Source organism: Gastrolobium bilobum, unplaced genomic scaffold (assembly GCF_033153095.1).
Source record: "Gastrolobium bilobum isolate Gb01-03AN ecotype WA unplaced genomic scaffold, APGP_CSIRO_Gbil_v1 utg2361, whole genome shotgun sequence".
NCBI lineage: Eukaryota > Viridiplantae > Streptophyta > Magnoliopsida > Fabales > Fabaceae > Gastrolobium > Gastrolobium bilobum.
In genome coordinates this window covers 389991-405583 of record NW_026898473.1, presented here as the reverse complement: position 1 = coordinate 405583, position 15593 = coordinate 389991, and the positions used below count along the sequence as shown (strand labels likewise).

The following is a 15593-nucleotide window of genomic DNA, read 5'->3' as shown; positions in this document are numbered from 1 at the left end:
TCCACGAGCCTAAATGTGGTAGTTATTGCCGATCAAAATAGGAGAAACAAGAACCAATGAAGGATTCTCATTGGAATGCAAAAAAAGTGGATTCGAAGGATTAGTATGAAAATCCATGAAGGAAGCATTTGGATCTTCCATTGTTGCTGATCGAGAGAAAAACTATGGAGGCAAAAGTACCAGAGCTTGAAGCTCTGATACCATACCAGAAACTAAAGCTTTCTTAACTGGAAATTCTGAATATTACTGAATGATCCGAAGTATTATAATAATACATCACCTATGTATATATAGGTGCTAAAGAATTTAGCTCTCGAAGCTCAAAGAGAAAAGCTAACGCTAACAATATAAATAACAAACTAACTAACTTTCAATAACAGAAAACGATTCTGTTCTATTATGATTAGTTTGATGCATGTATATTGATGAAGCTAAATGAGCAGAAATTGCATATAGGACTGCACATGAGACGTGAGCTGGGACTACACATGAGACGTGAGTTGAGTTGTGGATATTAAATTTTATTAGAAGGCAAGATGCTGCCTTCACTTGGAGTTGAAGGTTAAGTGAAATGATGAAGAAATGCTTGGTCCTTCATAGGTGGTTGGTCAAACAGTAATGGAGGAAGAAATGGGTGTCTCACGGCCAAAGGAAAAAGAAAAGGAGAGGGAGGTAACATGAGAGAAGAGAGAGAAAGTGAGGAGAAAAATGAGAAAGTGTGACTTTTAAGTGATATTCTCTCTCCTACAAGGCTTTTATCTTTTATTTCCTATACACTCATTTTGATCCACTAATTATTAATTTTAGACTTGTAAAATTAACATGGAATGAGTTTCATGAAAATATTTCTATATTTTAAGTAATTTTTACTTAATCATATTTTTACCCTAAAACTTTTATTACTTGCATTTTTATCTCGAAAACTGACTTAACTTAAAATTTAGGTTTTTATCTAATGAACCTCTTTTAATTATTAAGTAATTCCTAATTACTCAATATAACTATTTGGGTCATTATAAGTGTTTGACATAATTAATATTTTTTATTTTTTTAATATTAATATAATATTATATTTTTAGAGTGAAGTTGTAGATGTTGAACCCAATACCTCTTTATTTTTTTTTGGATATTAGCGAAAATAAACAAACAAAACAAACTAACTAAGGATCATTCTGGGTATAGACAACCCCCACAAGATCCTTTTCTATAAGCCTAGTACAACTCAAAGGAGCATTAGGCAACACCACTAAGTCCCAAGTACCATGATCCACCAGCCCAGCCAAACAGTCAGCAACTGTATTCCCATTTCTACTAATATGTTTAAACATCACCTTCCAATCCATGTTCTTCATTTCCTGTATACGATTCACAACTTGGAACAAAGGATTATCAGAAGAGCAGCCATTTTGAATAAAGTATAAGGCTTCAAGAGAGTCTCCTTCCCATTGTACCTGTCTAAATCCATGATCCCATGCCACCTGAAGACCCAAAAAAGCACCCCATAATTCAGCCTTCAAAGCATTGCCTTGACCAACCTTCTTCCAAAAGCCAACAATCCATCTACCATGGCTATTGCGCAGGACCCCACCACAACCGCTTCTCATACCATCAAGGGAGCATGCTCCATCTGAATTTACTTTAATCCAACCCTCATGGGGAAGCTGCCATTTCTCAGTACAATCCACCATATTTTTAAAACTATCATCAATAACTTCTAAGGTTTTCCCAGCATGGATAAGATTATTCACATAAGTTCTAACCTTAAAACAAAAGCTTTCAGGAGAGCACACTTCATTACGAAAAACTAGGTTATTCCTAGCTTGCCATAGCATCCAACAAGTGGTTCCAAACATGAGGCTCCAACTCTGTTCGAGCTTCTGTCCCTTTTTTGTCCTCAGGTTTTCACAGAGCCAGTCTTGGAAGCTGCTAACAGAGAACATGATACCATTAGTCTTAAAATTCATCATCTCCCAAATCTGTTTGGTCCAGGCACATTCCCTCATTATATGATTGCAATCTTCACAAGGGATAAAGCATCTTGGACAGTGATCCTCTCCTCCCATATGCCTCCTACTCCTTTGTGCATTAGTCAGGAGACTATTACTTAGAAGGAGCCACAAAAAATGCTTTATCCTTGCAGGACCCTGCCATTTCCAAGCACACTCCCACAAATTATTCTGACTTGGCATGCTAGCTGCCTCTTCCCTGATGAATTGGTATGCTGATTTGACAGAAAAGGAACCATTGCTAGAAGGCTTCCATATAACTTTATCGTTACCATTCTCCACCTTAGGGACCTCCATGTCTGCAATAACAGCACACACTTCAACAGGAAGGAAATAACTCAATTGATCCCAATCCCAATCTCCATTCAGTGTGACATAATTAGACACTTTCCTAGTTTGGACATTAGCAGGAACATGAGTAATGGCCTTATCAATGAGCCTTCCCATTCCAGAAATCCAGCAGTTCAGCCAGAGATTTGTGAGACTCCCATCTCCCAAAAGAACACTAGACCCAGCCACAATGTGATTCCGGCTAGAACACAGTCCCCTCCATATATTGCTGTCTCCAGATGACCTTGAGATTCTAGGAATCAACCCCTCCCCAACTTTATATTTGTTTCGCAGAACTCTAGTCCACAAAGTCTCTTTCTTGGTCAGTAAAAACCCAACACCTCTTTATTGATATAGCAAAGTCCTTCGTTCATCAAAATTCATACCAATTTAATTATTCCAAGAAAACATATTTAGGCAAATTTTGATTAGATTAATTAGCTGACAATTTTAAGAGCATTTTTAAGTTATGACTCATTCTCATCAAATTCATCAACATTATTATTCTGGATGAGAGAGAGTTGCTATTTCAGACTGAAAAATTTCACTATATGCTCTTTTAAAAGTCAATTTGTGCCATTATTGAAGAGCTCTTTTGCACACTCTGCTTTTTTTTTTTTTAAATAAAAAAAACTTTTCCAATTTAATTATCCATCTTCTTATGCTATTTTACATTTTTAATTCTAAAATCCGACGACCCTAACCTCTTCTTAATGTTTAATTCTTACGTCATATTTTTGGAAATAACGGAGACATCAACTGCAGATAATGGGAAAAAAAGCAAGTCTTTTAAGAGTAAAGTATTTGTCATTTTTTTTTTAGTATTCAAGTATTTGTCATTTTAAATGACATAAAGTTATGTCATTTTACAAGAGAGATAGACACAATAAATTATTTTTTATTAAAAAATTAAATTAAAAAAAATCACTCACTTTCTCTCTCATGATTTTCATTTCTTGTGTATATCTCTCTTCTAAAATGATATAACTTATGGCATTTAAAATGACAAACATTAAAGTTTAAACCCATGTTTTAATGGTATACTTTGATGTTAGTGGTTGCAAGTTGCAACATGATTCATGTAGCGTAATCTGAAAGTATATAACTCCTTTAACATGGATGCAATAATCATTGACACTAAATCCATTTATAATTTTATATTTGTACCTACTAGTTTAATGGTAAACAATAAACTTGAAATTAAATTTTGCCTTTACACTTAACGTATCCTTTCTCCTTATATTCAACTATTTATCAAAAATAAAAAGTTTAATGTTTCTTAAAGATAAAGTTATTTCGGCAATTCAAAATAATATCATTTGAAAATTGGAAAAATTCTTATCACAAGAGAGAATCGTAATTTCTAAAATATCGTGTATTATTTTTTTAAATCCCAAAATGATATTATATTGAGTTAAGAGAACTGATAGTCCCTCAAGCTTATCAATCTTACCAGCGTTAATCCTAAGAAAAAAATATTTTTATTTTTGCTAGAAAAAAAATTTCTGTCATACTCATAAAAATAACTGGATCCTATTATAAAAAAGAGAGATATTTGTGTGATTCATTCACTTTTACGTGAATATAAGAAAAAAAATTGCGGCAAAACATAAACATTAAAACTTTATCCTAATTATTCCTCGTGTGCACAAAAATTTAAAAAATTATTCAAATCTGACTAGGTATCAACATAACTCAATATTATGTTATCATGTCTAAATTATTGTAAATGTTGATTTTGTCGTCCCTTTTCACAAATTTTTCAAACTCGACTATTTATCTCCTTCATAAGAGAGGATCCATTTACTACTAACAAAATTTACAACTTTTACAACCAACTTAATTACTGTTGATTTTCGTCAATCTAACGGTTATAATTTATTAAAAATTAATAAATGTAACACAATAAATATTTTTAATTTTCAATAAATTATAACCGTTAGATTGACGGAAATCAACGATGATTAAGTTGGTTGTAAGAGTTGTAAACTTTTTTGGTAGTAAGTGGATCCGTTCCCTTATCCTTATCTCATTTGCTAGGAAAAACAAATTTTCACAAACTAAAATATATTTAAAAATAAAAATAGGTTAGAGAGAAGTAATGGCTAAGGAATAGTCTCATGCCTTAAATATTGAACTTTGGTTTAATTTAATGGGAACCTCAACCGTTGCCATTGGTGAATGGTCAAACTCAAAGCAACAAAGAAACAAAAATTGGAACCCAATACGTCACCGTATGGGGTCATATTCAGCTCCACACGATTTTAATTCAAAAGAGAAGCAACAAAAAGAAAGAGACAAGTTCCCTGCTTCTTCTCTTCTCCTTAAACTTTTTCTCATTTTGGTGTCGTCGTTTTTTTTCCCATTCTCCAATCCCACGTGGAGCACCGGATCTCACCCTTTTCCGGCGATAACCCACACCCTTTTCCGGCGACTTCACTCTCCCCCCCTTTCATTCCTCGATATGAATCCCGAGTAGTACGTTCCTCTCTTTCTTTTTTCTTCTTCTGCTTTGAATTTCTTGTATCCGTTGTTGAATCGCGTTCGGTTTTCGATAAATTCATTCCCTTTTCTGGTTTTTCGTTCTTGTTTCTCAAAAGGGTAACTGTGTTTGCGGTTAATTTGTGTAGATGAGTTGTTTGTCGGAGAGGGTTTAATTTTCATCGGTTTATCGTATTTAATAACCCTAGATTGGATCAGCTTTGTGAAATTGTGATATGAACCAGTTGAATTTTTTAATTTAAATTGTCTATTTTTTTCAAAACGGGGATTTAATGGAAATATATTATGTATTGGGGTAATTTTATTGATTGATTTCGAAGTTGCAGAGTCACCTTGATCTTGTTCCTTATTTGGTTTCAATGAGTAACTTGAGCATGTGCATATGTTTAAATGAATTGAAAAAAAATAAGGTGCTCATATCGAATGAAAAAGATTCATGGTTTGAATAATTTGGACTGGAATTTCATCGAGGAAATCATCAAATTATGATAAATCGAGCTGTCTACGCTTCCTTTTGTGATAAATCATCAAATTAAAGGGTAAGATTAACCCTTAATAATTAGTTGATAATATTTGTTCATAACTCCATTTGTCTCATATACTTGAAATGAAAATGCATCGAACTATCTTTGTATTTATATTTTAATTAAATGGAACAGTTGGCAAAATATTGGCCACTAATTGTAGATATTTTAATACTTGTCTTTTAACTCTCTGTATGACATGTATGTGGTTGGTCTGTAAGGTGAGTTTCTAAGGCTGATTCTTAGTCTATTTTATTTGAGAAACTTATTGTGCTGCGGTCATCCTTTGCAGTGACTATCTGTTCAAGCTCCTTCTTATTGGAGACTCTGGTGTTGGTAAATCATGCCTTCTTCTGAGATTTGCTGTAAGCTACTTCTTTTTATATCCTATATTGTCATTTTTTATTATTTCCTTATACTGTTTTACCATATATTTCCACCGTTTTATATATTTTTATTCTTTTTTCCAAAAGAGTGGAAACTGGTTGCTGCCTCTGGCATTTGCTTTCTGTCTTTTGGTATTCTGAGCAAGTTCAGTCTAATTTATTTCTGATGCAAAAATATAGACTAGTGCGAGATGTTTATTGAACAATTTCATGGTAACACTGATTTAGGCATTAAGGCAGGATGCTTAGATTTAGAGAAAACCTTGGAAGTTGGAATTGCATGAGAAAATTGGTAATGACCCTATAGTTTCTGCCTGGTTGTAGTTGTCCAATTAAATTGACAGTTGTGACTCTTCAAAAGCACAAATGGGTTACAAGCCAATATCCCCATTGATTTTGTGCTAAGTCTAAATAACATTAACATTAACATTCCAAAATGAGAGCTTGCCCCAGATATACCTTAAGTTACCTTGTTGGGCTCTTTTCCTTGTTGGTCTTTCTGAGTGAAAACGCTATGTGCAACAATATCATCTTGTGTGGTTTTGTAAGCTCATATAGTGTCACTTAATATGTCTTTCTGATGTGCGTTGTGTGGTTATGTAATTCCGGAAGGTTCTAACATGGAGATGGTACACTGCTGCTCAATACAGAAATTTAAGTAACTTTATGATAATTTCTATGTTATGTTACAGGATGATTCATACATTGAGAGCTACATAAGCACCATCGGAGTTGATTTTGTGAGTACAATGTTTCAACTTGCAAATTTTTAGCTTGAACTCATTTGAAATTGTGTGTCAACTGATCTTTTCATGTTTTTTTGTGCAGAAAATACGCACCGTTGAGCAGGATGGGAAGACAATAAAACTACAGATTGTATGTATCTGATTGGATTTGTTTTGCTTCTTTATTTATTACTATTATACTTTCAGTGAGCTTGAGATATATTTTAAATCTTTCATAGGAAATTTTTTTATCTGTGTGTTTATTGTTGTTCATTTCTATTTTAATTTTTAAGACCTTCTTCTTTGAAGCTGTTGTGTTCCTAGATCATGTGAGTCACTGAAATTCACAGTTTTATTGACAGAGTTTTCTTACCTTGGTTTACAATCTGTTCTTGTAGTGGGATACTGCTGGACAAGAACGGTTTAGGACAATAACCAGCAGCTACTATCGTGGGGCACATGGAATCATTGTGGGTGATGATTTTCTTAGCATAACATTTTAAATATAGAAGATTCCCTGCCTTCGTGGGGGATTTCTTTGTATACTCTACTGACTGGTTCATTTGGCAGATTGTCTATGATGTGACAGACGAAGAGAGCTTCAATAATGTGAAGCAATGGCTCAGTGAAATTGACCGCTATGCCAGTGATAACGTTAACAAGCTTTTGGTTGGAAACAAGAGTGATCTGACAGCAAATAGAGTTGTCTCATATGATACAGCTAAAGTATAGCTTTGACAGATGTCACTTTATGTTCTTATTAAGGAAATGGTCTCAAGTGTGTGTTCATGTTTACTGCAACTTGAATGATGATATTCATGTTCCTGCTCCAGCAATCCCTCACCCACCTTTCTATTTTTTCTCTTTTGCAGGAATTCGCAGATCAAATTGGCATACCTTTTATGGAAACAAGTGCAAAAGATTCTACAAATGTGGAACAGGCATTTATGGCCATGGCTGCTGCCATCAAGGATAGGTACCCGTTCCTGTTTATTATTGAATGGTAGATATTAAAGAAAATCACTAAAGTTTAATGTAACTGGCCTTGGAAGTAAGCTCAGGAAAAAATTAATTCCAACTTCTAGAAAGAATAATGAAACTTTAGCGTACCATCATTCTCTAATTACAGTCAAATCTGACTATGTCAGTTTCCATAGCTGGGAAAAGCCAATTGCAAATGAAGTACAAATGTCAAATTTTATTCTTTTTTCGTTTTTCTTTTCTTATGCTTTTATTCATAAGAGTTAAGAATATTAGCAAAAAATATGTTATGTGATTTTGTTTTAATGGCTGTTGTTTTGTGAAATCGGATGTGTAAAAGGTAACATAAAATTCTTTAGAATAAATAAAGAATCAAATTGATGAAATGCTAAGGTGTTCCTAGAACTGCTTAATATAGCCATCTTTTTACCAACCGATGGCAAAGTTGGTCAACCTGCAATCTAACTGGTCAAGCAATTCAATTACATGGAAATCTGATGATTTTGGTTGTTGGCTTTAGAATAACGAAGTAATGAAACGGTGAATATATATATATATATATGTGTGTGTGTGTATATATATATATATATATATATATATATATATAGAGAGAGAGAGAGAGAGAGAGAGAGAGAGGATCAACTTATACTGGTATAAGTTTTACACCTATTATTAGCCATTAATTCCATTTCATCTAACAACTCTAATTTATTAGTCACTTGAGCCCTTAGATGCAAGTAGATTCAATGGCTAATAATGGGTGTATGACTTATTAGACTTACATTGGTACGAGTTTATCCTCTCCCCATATATAATAAGACGCCAAGAAATAAGTGCATAAATTATAATCGGTATATAAAACTAGTTTTCCCAGCTTAATTTTAAATTTTAAAATTTCTGGTTTATCCTTCCTGTAGTTATACGCAAAGGATGATTTTGATATAGAATGATGAGTAAAGACCCGAATTGGTCCCTGACAAAAAACTCGGTGCCCAAATTAGTCCCTCACAAAAATAAACTCGTTAGATAGTCCCCAACAAAGTGAAACAGGACCCACGTTAGTCCTTCTGTCAATCCAAAACTCACGGTGTCAATGACGGTGATGACGTGTCACGTTAAGTGACATGCTGGAGGCCACGTGGGTTGAGGAACGACGTCGTTTTGAGAGACTCATCCACGTTGGTCCGTATGGTCCCTAACAGTTTTAACAAAGGGGACCAGTATGGTCCCTAACATTTTTATCGGGGTCCTTTTTAGTCCCTGCTAAAGTTCTGTTAACACCAGTGTCACCATTTGCTATTAACACACCAGCAATGTCATTTCCCCTTGTACGTGCTGATATTAGTCATGCATAACACAATCAACTTCTGCATAATTCACACCATGACATTCTTAGTTTTGTCTTTATATATTGTTTCCATTCCTTTTTTTATCTCCATCGAGTTTATACAACATTTTGTGCCAATAAACATAACTTGAAATACATAAGTCATGCTACATACATTGCATGAACAACAATTCATTACACCAGCAAATCTCAACATAACCACATTTTAAATTTTACTTCAGCCTACTTGCAAGATATATACATACTAGAAACACAACAATAATGGATCCAGCAAACACCCTAGCACACATACACACATGCATCATTTCCTTCTCAACACCCTAGGGTGTTGAGAAGGAAATGATGCATGTGTGTATGTGTGCTAGGGTGTTTGCTGGTGTGTATGTGTGTATGGGTGTTTGCTAGGGTGTTGAGAAGGAAATGATGCATGTGTGTATGTGTGCTAGGGTGTTTGCTGGATCCATTATTGTTGTGTTTCTAGTATGTATATATCTTGCAAGTAGGCTGAAGTAAAATTTAAAATGTGGTTATGTTGAGATTTGCTGGTGTAATGAATTGTTGTTCATGCAATGTATGTAGCATGACTTATGTATTTCAAGTTATGTTTATTGGCACAAAATGTTGTATAAACTCGATGGAGATAAAAAAAGGAATGGAAACAATATATAAAGACAAAAACTAAGAATGTCATGGTGTGAATTATGCAGAAGTTGATTGTGTTATGCATGACTAATATTAGCATGTACAAGGGGAAATGACATTGCTGGTGTGTTAATAGCAAATGGTGGCACTGGTGTTAACAGAACTTTAGCAGGGACTAAAAAGGACCCCGAAAAAAATGTTAGGGACCATACTGGTCCCCTTTGTTAAAACTGTTAGGGACCATACTGACCAACGTGGATGAGTCTCTCAAAACGACGTCGTTCCTCAACCCACATGGCCTCCAGCATGTCACTTAACGTGACACGTCATCACCCTCATTGACACCGTGAGTTTTGGATTGACAGAAGGACTAACGTGGGTCCTGTTTCACTTTGTTGGGGACTATCTAACGAGTTTATTTTTGTGAGGGACTAATTTGGGTACCGAATTTTTTGTCAGGGACCAATTTGGGTCTTTACTCTAGAATGATTTGATTACTTTTGTTAATTCCCTATTGAACAAACATTTTCTTGTTCTGGCATTGATTCCTTCCAAGAACGTTATCTTATGATGATTTTATCCTGAATGTAGAATGGCAAGCCAACCAGCCGCAAATAATGCAAGGCCTCCAACAGTGCAGATCAAAGGACAACCAGTTGGGCAGAAAAGTGGGTGTTGTTCTTCCTAACCTGATGTTATTCAGATCCATTTCACTTGGTCTTCTACTTGCTGATTGCATGTAAAATTTGTTATTTCACTAGATAGTGGACCAATGTCACTTGGTTTGGGAATTGGCCTAGATGATCCCATTCTTTACATATACTTAAATGGTATGCTTGTGCTAAATAGTACTTTTAATGATAAAATCTCTTTTTATGTTCATATATGTTTTTATCAAGATGATACTAGTAGTTTTCTTTTACTCGAGTGCTTTGAAACGTATGCCATCTTGGAACTGTATATTTAAGCACACTTGTTCCCTGTAATAAATGTTTGATTAAGCTCTCGTCTCACTCCGAATGTTTAGTATAGGTACTCTTACTAAAAGTAGGTAAAGGTGGGATTCAGGTGACATTAAGGAGCCGTTTGTTAGAAAGATTTTTTTAAGATTCGGAGGAAATTGAAAGTGGTAATCTTATTTATTCACGTTTGGTACAAGTTTTTTAAAAAATTTCCGGGAATTCAATTTTTTTGGGATTTTATTTTGTTTGTAAATTTTTTTGAAAAAACTATCCAGAAATACCATTCAAAAGGTGGTATTTTAAGATTTCTATGGCAAGGAAAAATTTAATACAACTAAACATAGCATCAAGAAAATTAACTCAATATTTCTGGAAATATGTTAGTCTACCAAATAATTTTTTAATAACATTCTCAGAAAATTCATTTTCTCATCATATTTTTGGAAATCGTGATTTCCGGATAAAAAAAAATGTCTCCGCTCCGTAAGTGTAAAAGAGTTTTTATAATAAGGGTTAGCTTAGTGGTGTGGGGTGTGTGTGTTAGGAGTGTGTGTAGTGTAGGGTGTTGTGTTCAATTTCTTGTAACCTCCAAAAAAAAAAAAAATGCAGTTAGTTGAATTATTTGTTGTCAACTTTACTAAGTGAGACCACAATGGGATTACTTGGAGCATTGTTATTAAAACCGGTGGGACATGGGAACCAAGAACCGGATTATTAGCTGGTCTGATTCAGTCAATTAACCAATCATGAATGTAACTTAGAATAAAATTGTGAATCGGTCAAAAATCGGGTTTAACTGGTGTTAACCTGGTATTGGTTTTCTGGTTGAATTGATTTTTGAAAAATTCTACTAAGCCAAAATTTCACCATAATTGCACTCTTTGCATTTAAAATTGGCACTTAAAGGAAAAGTGGAGTGAAATAGAAACCACTAAGTTAAATTATTTTGGTTTTCATGTTACTTTTATTTATATATTTATTAAATGATTAGGATATTATACCTTTTTTTTTCATGTCTATTTTATTTACTTCTCTCCAATATACCACTATATTAAAATTTCAATTGAAATTTTAATCTTTTTCTCTCCTTTTGAGATTATGATATAATGATATTGAAGATAAGTAGATAAAATAGACATGAAAAAAGGTAGGAACAATATTTTATTCCTTGTTAAATATTTTTATATAAATTTAATTTAAGCAATTTAACTAGTAATCCATTGACTCGGTATTCCAACCGAGTCGATGACTAGTGACGAATCTTGCATGTGTTCTTAAGACGAAATTTGTCATTTTTCGGGTTTAGGTTGGAGTTTAATATGGAGTATCAGTTTCACTCGGCTAATTCAGTTTGATTCTTGTGCCTTTTCAATAACAAAGTAAACAATTTTCAATAATTCAGACTACAACATTATTCATATAAATGTAATCCATACAACAGGAAACTAACACAAAATATATGATAAGTAAATATCTCACTTAAACGTTTAAAATGATATTATATATGTCATTTTTTTTTTGTTTTACCTTGTGCTTGCTTAATTTCACTAGAAAATAGAGGAGTTTCAATGGATTGATATTATATCTCTGTGACACACTCTCTTATGCAAAAGTCCTTTGAGTTTGAATTGTAGATGTCACGAAAAGAAACTTCATTAGTTCTGATATCATAAAAAACAATTATCTCACCCAAAAATTTAAGCTAGTAAGTGATGTATTTTTAATAAATTTATATTATATTTTTCTAATAATAATTACGACTTCACAAGCTCAAAACTATAAGCAATGCATATTGTCTTGGCCTAAAATTTAAATGGACTAGGTCCTCCCCAAAGAAATTTAAAATTTTAAAACATGACTGTCATGTGGAAATTATTTATAGATAAACCAAAATAAATATGATATATTCAAATAAAATTATTTCAAGAAAAACATTTACCAACATTAGAAAACTGTCAATTAATTTTGAACTTAAGCATAACATTTGGCGTTAAAAATTATCATTGGGCTAAACCAATGTCTATAAGAGATACCATGATTGGTACATAATTGAGTTTTATGTTTATCATGTAACATGATATAACATCACTTATCTACACACACATTAAAGAGGTGGGGTCCATATGTTTTTCTTTCTCTTTCATCATTCCACTTTCTCTCTCTATTTTTTTGTATGTGTTGAAAACAACACCTAAATCATGTAACGTAACACTAATAAAACCCTACATAATTATTGTATATCGTTTACCATCTTTACATCAAAACTAATTTCAACTATATCATAATGGTTACCGTGCTCAGAAGCCAATAGTGAGTTTTCTAAATAAAAAAAAAATCGCTTGTCACGACTCACGAGTTCATATGACTCTATAATTTCGAATTTAAAATAAAAAATTAATTTAAATTATAAAGCTTTCAAATAGTCATAGAAATCACTCATAGTACTTGTAGATTTTCGTTTGTATCTTTCTCTAAAAGTTTGCATAATTGAAGTGAATGTTCCATAACCATTGAAAAGAATATTGCTTAAAGCAAGAATGAACAAAAAATAAGAATGGAAGAGGGTATGATGAATTGATGAGAAGGGGAAAAATCTATCCTTTGTAGGTAGAAAGTGATTTCATATACAAGGTAGAATTACAAATTTGCCAGTGACAAAAAAGGCCCACTATTTTTTATGTGTTTAATTTCTCTCATATTTACAGGAGATAATATAAAATTATCTCCAACACACACACATAAAAGTATGTAGAATTCATTTTTTTTTCTCTTCTCTAACATGGCTTCCCACATGGGCCTCGTATACTTTTATATATGAGATAATTTTATCTCCTATAATATGAAAAATATCAAATTAATTTTTTATATAGGGAATATGTTTCTTACGTTACAACTTACAAGAAACAAATTGTCTCATGCAATACACAAAAAAAGTGAGTGAAACCCATTAAGTAGAAGAAAGAGAAAGAAAAAAATGATTCCCATCCATTTTTATTTTTGAGTAAAGTACTTTTTGAGTCCTCAACAAAAGTCACGGGACTTATTTTAATCCCTTAAGGGAAAAAAATGGATTGTGGTCCCTCTGAAATTCAAAATAGATTCAATTAATCAAAATTACTGTCCCTCTGAAATTTAAAGAAGGCCCATATTAATCCATTGAAATGACTAATATGGATGTATTTTAAATTTAAGAGGGACTCGCGATTTTTTTTAAGCGATTAAATTGAGTTTCGTAATTTTTGTTGGAGATCCAAAAGGTATTTTATTCTTTATTTTTTGCATGAGACAATTTATTTAATGTAATATGAGAAACATATTTCACTTTTTATATTCAAACTGAGTTATATAGAAAACAAAGAATATTTCTTGGTTTCCCCACTCCCAAAAAAAAGGAAAGACTAAAACTATTATAAATTTCGTGACACATGAAATCGTTTTTGAAACGCTTGCTAAGGAAAAATAAACAAAGATCAAAGAGTTTACTTGTGAAATTGAAATAAGAATTTGTACAAAACATTAAAAGTATATACATGAATTCTATATTTTATTGGTTTGAAATAAAGAACTATCTCAATTGTGTTTATTTCAAAAAAAAAGTACATACCCAAACCATTTGGCACAGTTGGTCCGGAGACTGTGTTCACTTAACCAGTGGTCTCGAGTTCGAGCCCTGGGTATGGAAAAAAAGGATTGAGTAGAGCCTCCCCGCAAGGGTCCTACAGTGCTCGGTTTAGAATTAGTCTCACCCCCAAAGGGGGTGAGGATACCCTTCAGTTACTGAAAAAAAAAAAAAAAAAAAGTACATATACAGCTCAAATATGTTATATCATATATAATTTGAGAGTCTATTTTTTTATGTTGTTGGAGATAGTTATCTCCTAACATGATGTGATGAAGCCCACCACCTATTAAAAAAAAGAAAAATTGTACCTTGATATGAAAATAATGAGATAGTTATCTCATGTAAAATTATTTGATGATGATTTCCCATATAATTTATACTAACCGTCAATTTAGTCTTGCCAATCTTATTGCCTCTTTGATTATTATTGTAAAAGATTTAGATAAACGGTGGCCAACTTTTGGTGTCTTCATTCTCACCGTTGATCAAAATCTAGTTTGCTTTTTTTTTCCGCACTCTTCAATCTTGCCCATTGATCAAAATTTGATCTAACAGAAATTTAAAAAAAAAAGGCAGTAAAAACGATTGACCTAAATTGATAGTAAACATAGCAGGTCACTTCCTTTTAAAAAAATTAAGATAGTGAAAATTAAGACTCTTCAATCATGCCTCTTCAGTTTTGTTGTTTCCAAGAAAGTTATGTTTACTCTGTTTGGATACAACTAAAGTTAAAAAAAGAAAAGAAAGAAAAGAAAATTGATGCTATTTTAAAAAACTAAGATTTCCAACTTTAAAAAAAGCAAAAAAAATATCAATTTTGCACATAAAAAAGCTTTTTAGATAATAATCTAAAGACAACATAGCTTTATCTTCGAAAAAAAAAAATCCTTCTAATCCTTCCAAAGAAAGAGAAAGCATAACAACTTTTGTTTTTAAAGCCCATCCAAAGTCATTATAACTTTAAAATCACCCTCAAAGTCAAGTGCCACTTGCAAGTTTGTTGGCCGGCATACATCAATTCGTTATATTTAATCACAAAAAAGTACACATGCTATAAACCAAGTGACGAAATGTTTAGGTCATTCAAAAGTTAACTATCAAAAGTCAAATTGCGTGCCTCAACAAGGTTCATTTATTTTAATTTTGAGTCACTATAGTTCAAGAGCTTAAGGTCAAAGTTTCAAAGATATTCATTTTCAACTTCTTAAATTCTAGTTCTTTGAAACCGGCAAAGGATTTGTAACAATGCAACAATGACAATGAAAAATCATAATTGAAATTTTAATATTATGCACAGGCTCTTTGGTAACAGAAAAACTTTTCCATAAACCAAGGCTCAAGTGAGACCAGACTTATTAAATTGTTCTTGACTAGAAATAGAGGATATATGAGCACAAATTTTAAAACAAAACTGATAATTCAATCTATAAGTAAAACGAACTCAACAACATTTATGTCTTATCCGCCACCATAAAACCCCCCCCCCCCCCCCCCCCACAATGTCAAACATAGTAACATCAAAAGATAACAATAGAGGAAAAGGCTAGAAGGGAATAAGGACCATA

At 32.8% G+C, this 15593-nt stretch overlaps 1 protein-coding gene across 2 annotated transcripts; it reads left to right on the top strand.

Annotated features, from left to right (window-relative positions):
- Positions 1 to 4437: 4437 nt before the first annotated feature.
- LOC133316545 (ras-related protein RABD2a) lies at positions 4438 to 10406 on the top strand. 2 transcript variants are annotated; one of them, XM_061518304.1, is made up of 8 exons: positions 4438 to 4451; positions 5655 to 5727; positions 6441 to 6488; positions 6577 to 6624; positions 6872 to 6943; positions 7044 to 7199; positions 7346 to 7449; positions 10036 to 10406. In XM_061518304.1, exons 1-8 carry the CDS (start codon positions 4438 to 4440, stop codon positions 10130 to 10132), a joined length of 612 nt encoding a protein of 203 aa, XP_061374288.1. In that variant the 3' UTR covers positions 10133 to 10406. The 2 variants fall into 2 exon arrangements, with proteins under 2 accessions (XP_061374288.1, XP_061374287.1); XM_061518303.1 differs by lacking the exon at positions 4438 to 4451 and adding an exon at positions 4628 to 4814 and having other exon boundaries at positions 10036 to 10405.
- The last annotated feature ends 5187 nt before the right edge of the window (positions 10407 to 15593 follow it).

Excerpts from the sequence above, each read along its gene's own strand:
- LOC133316545 (XM_061518304.1), top strand. Across the intron at positions 6,625-6,871 it reads AGACAATAAAACTACAGATT|TGGGATACTGCTGGACAAGA; the intron begins GTATGTATCTGA and ends CTGTTCTTGTAG. Across the intron at positions 7,450-10,035 it reads GCTGCTGCCATCAAGGATAG|AATGGCAAGCCAACCAGCCG; the intron begins GTACCCGTTCCT and ends TCCTGAATGTAG.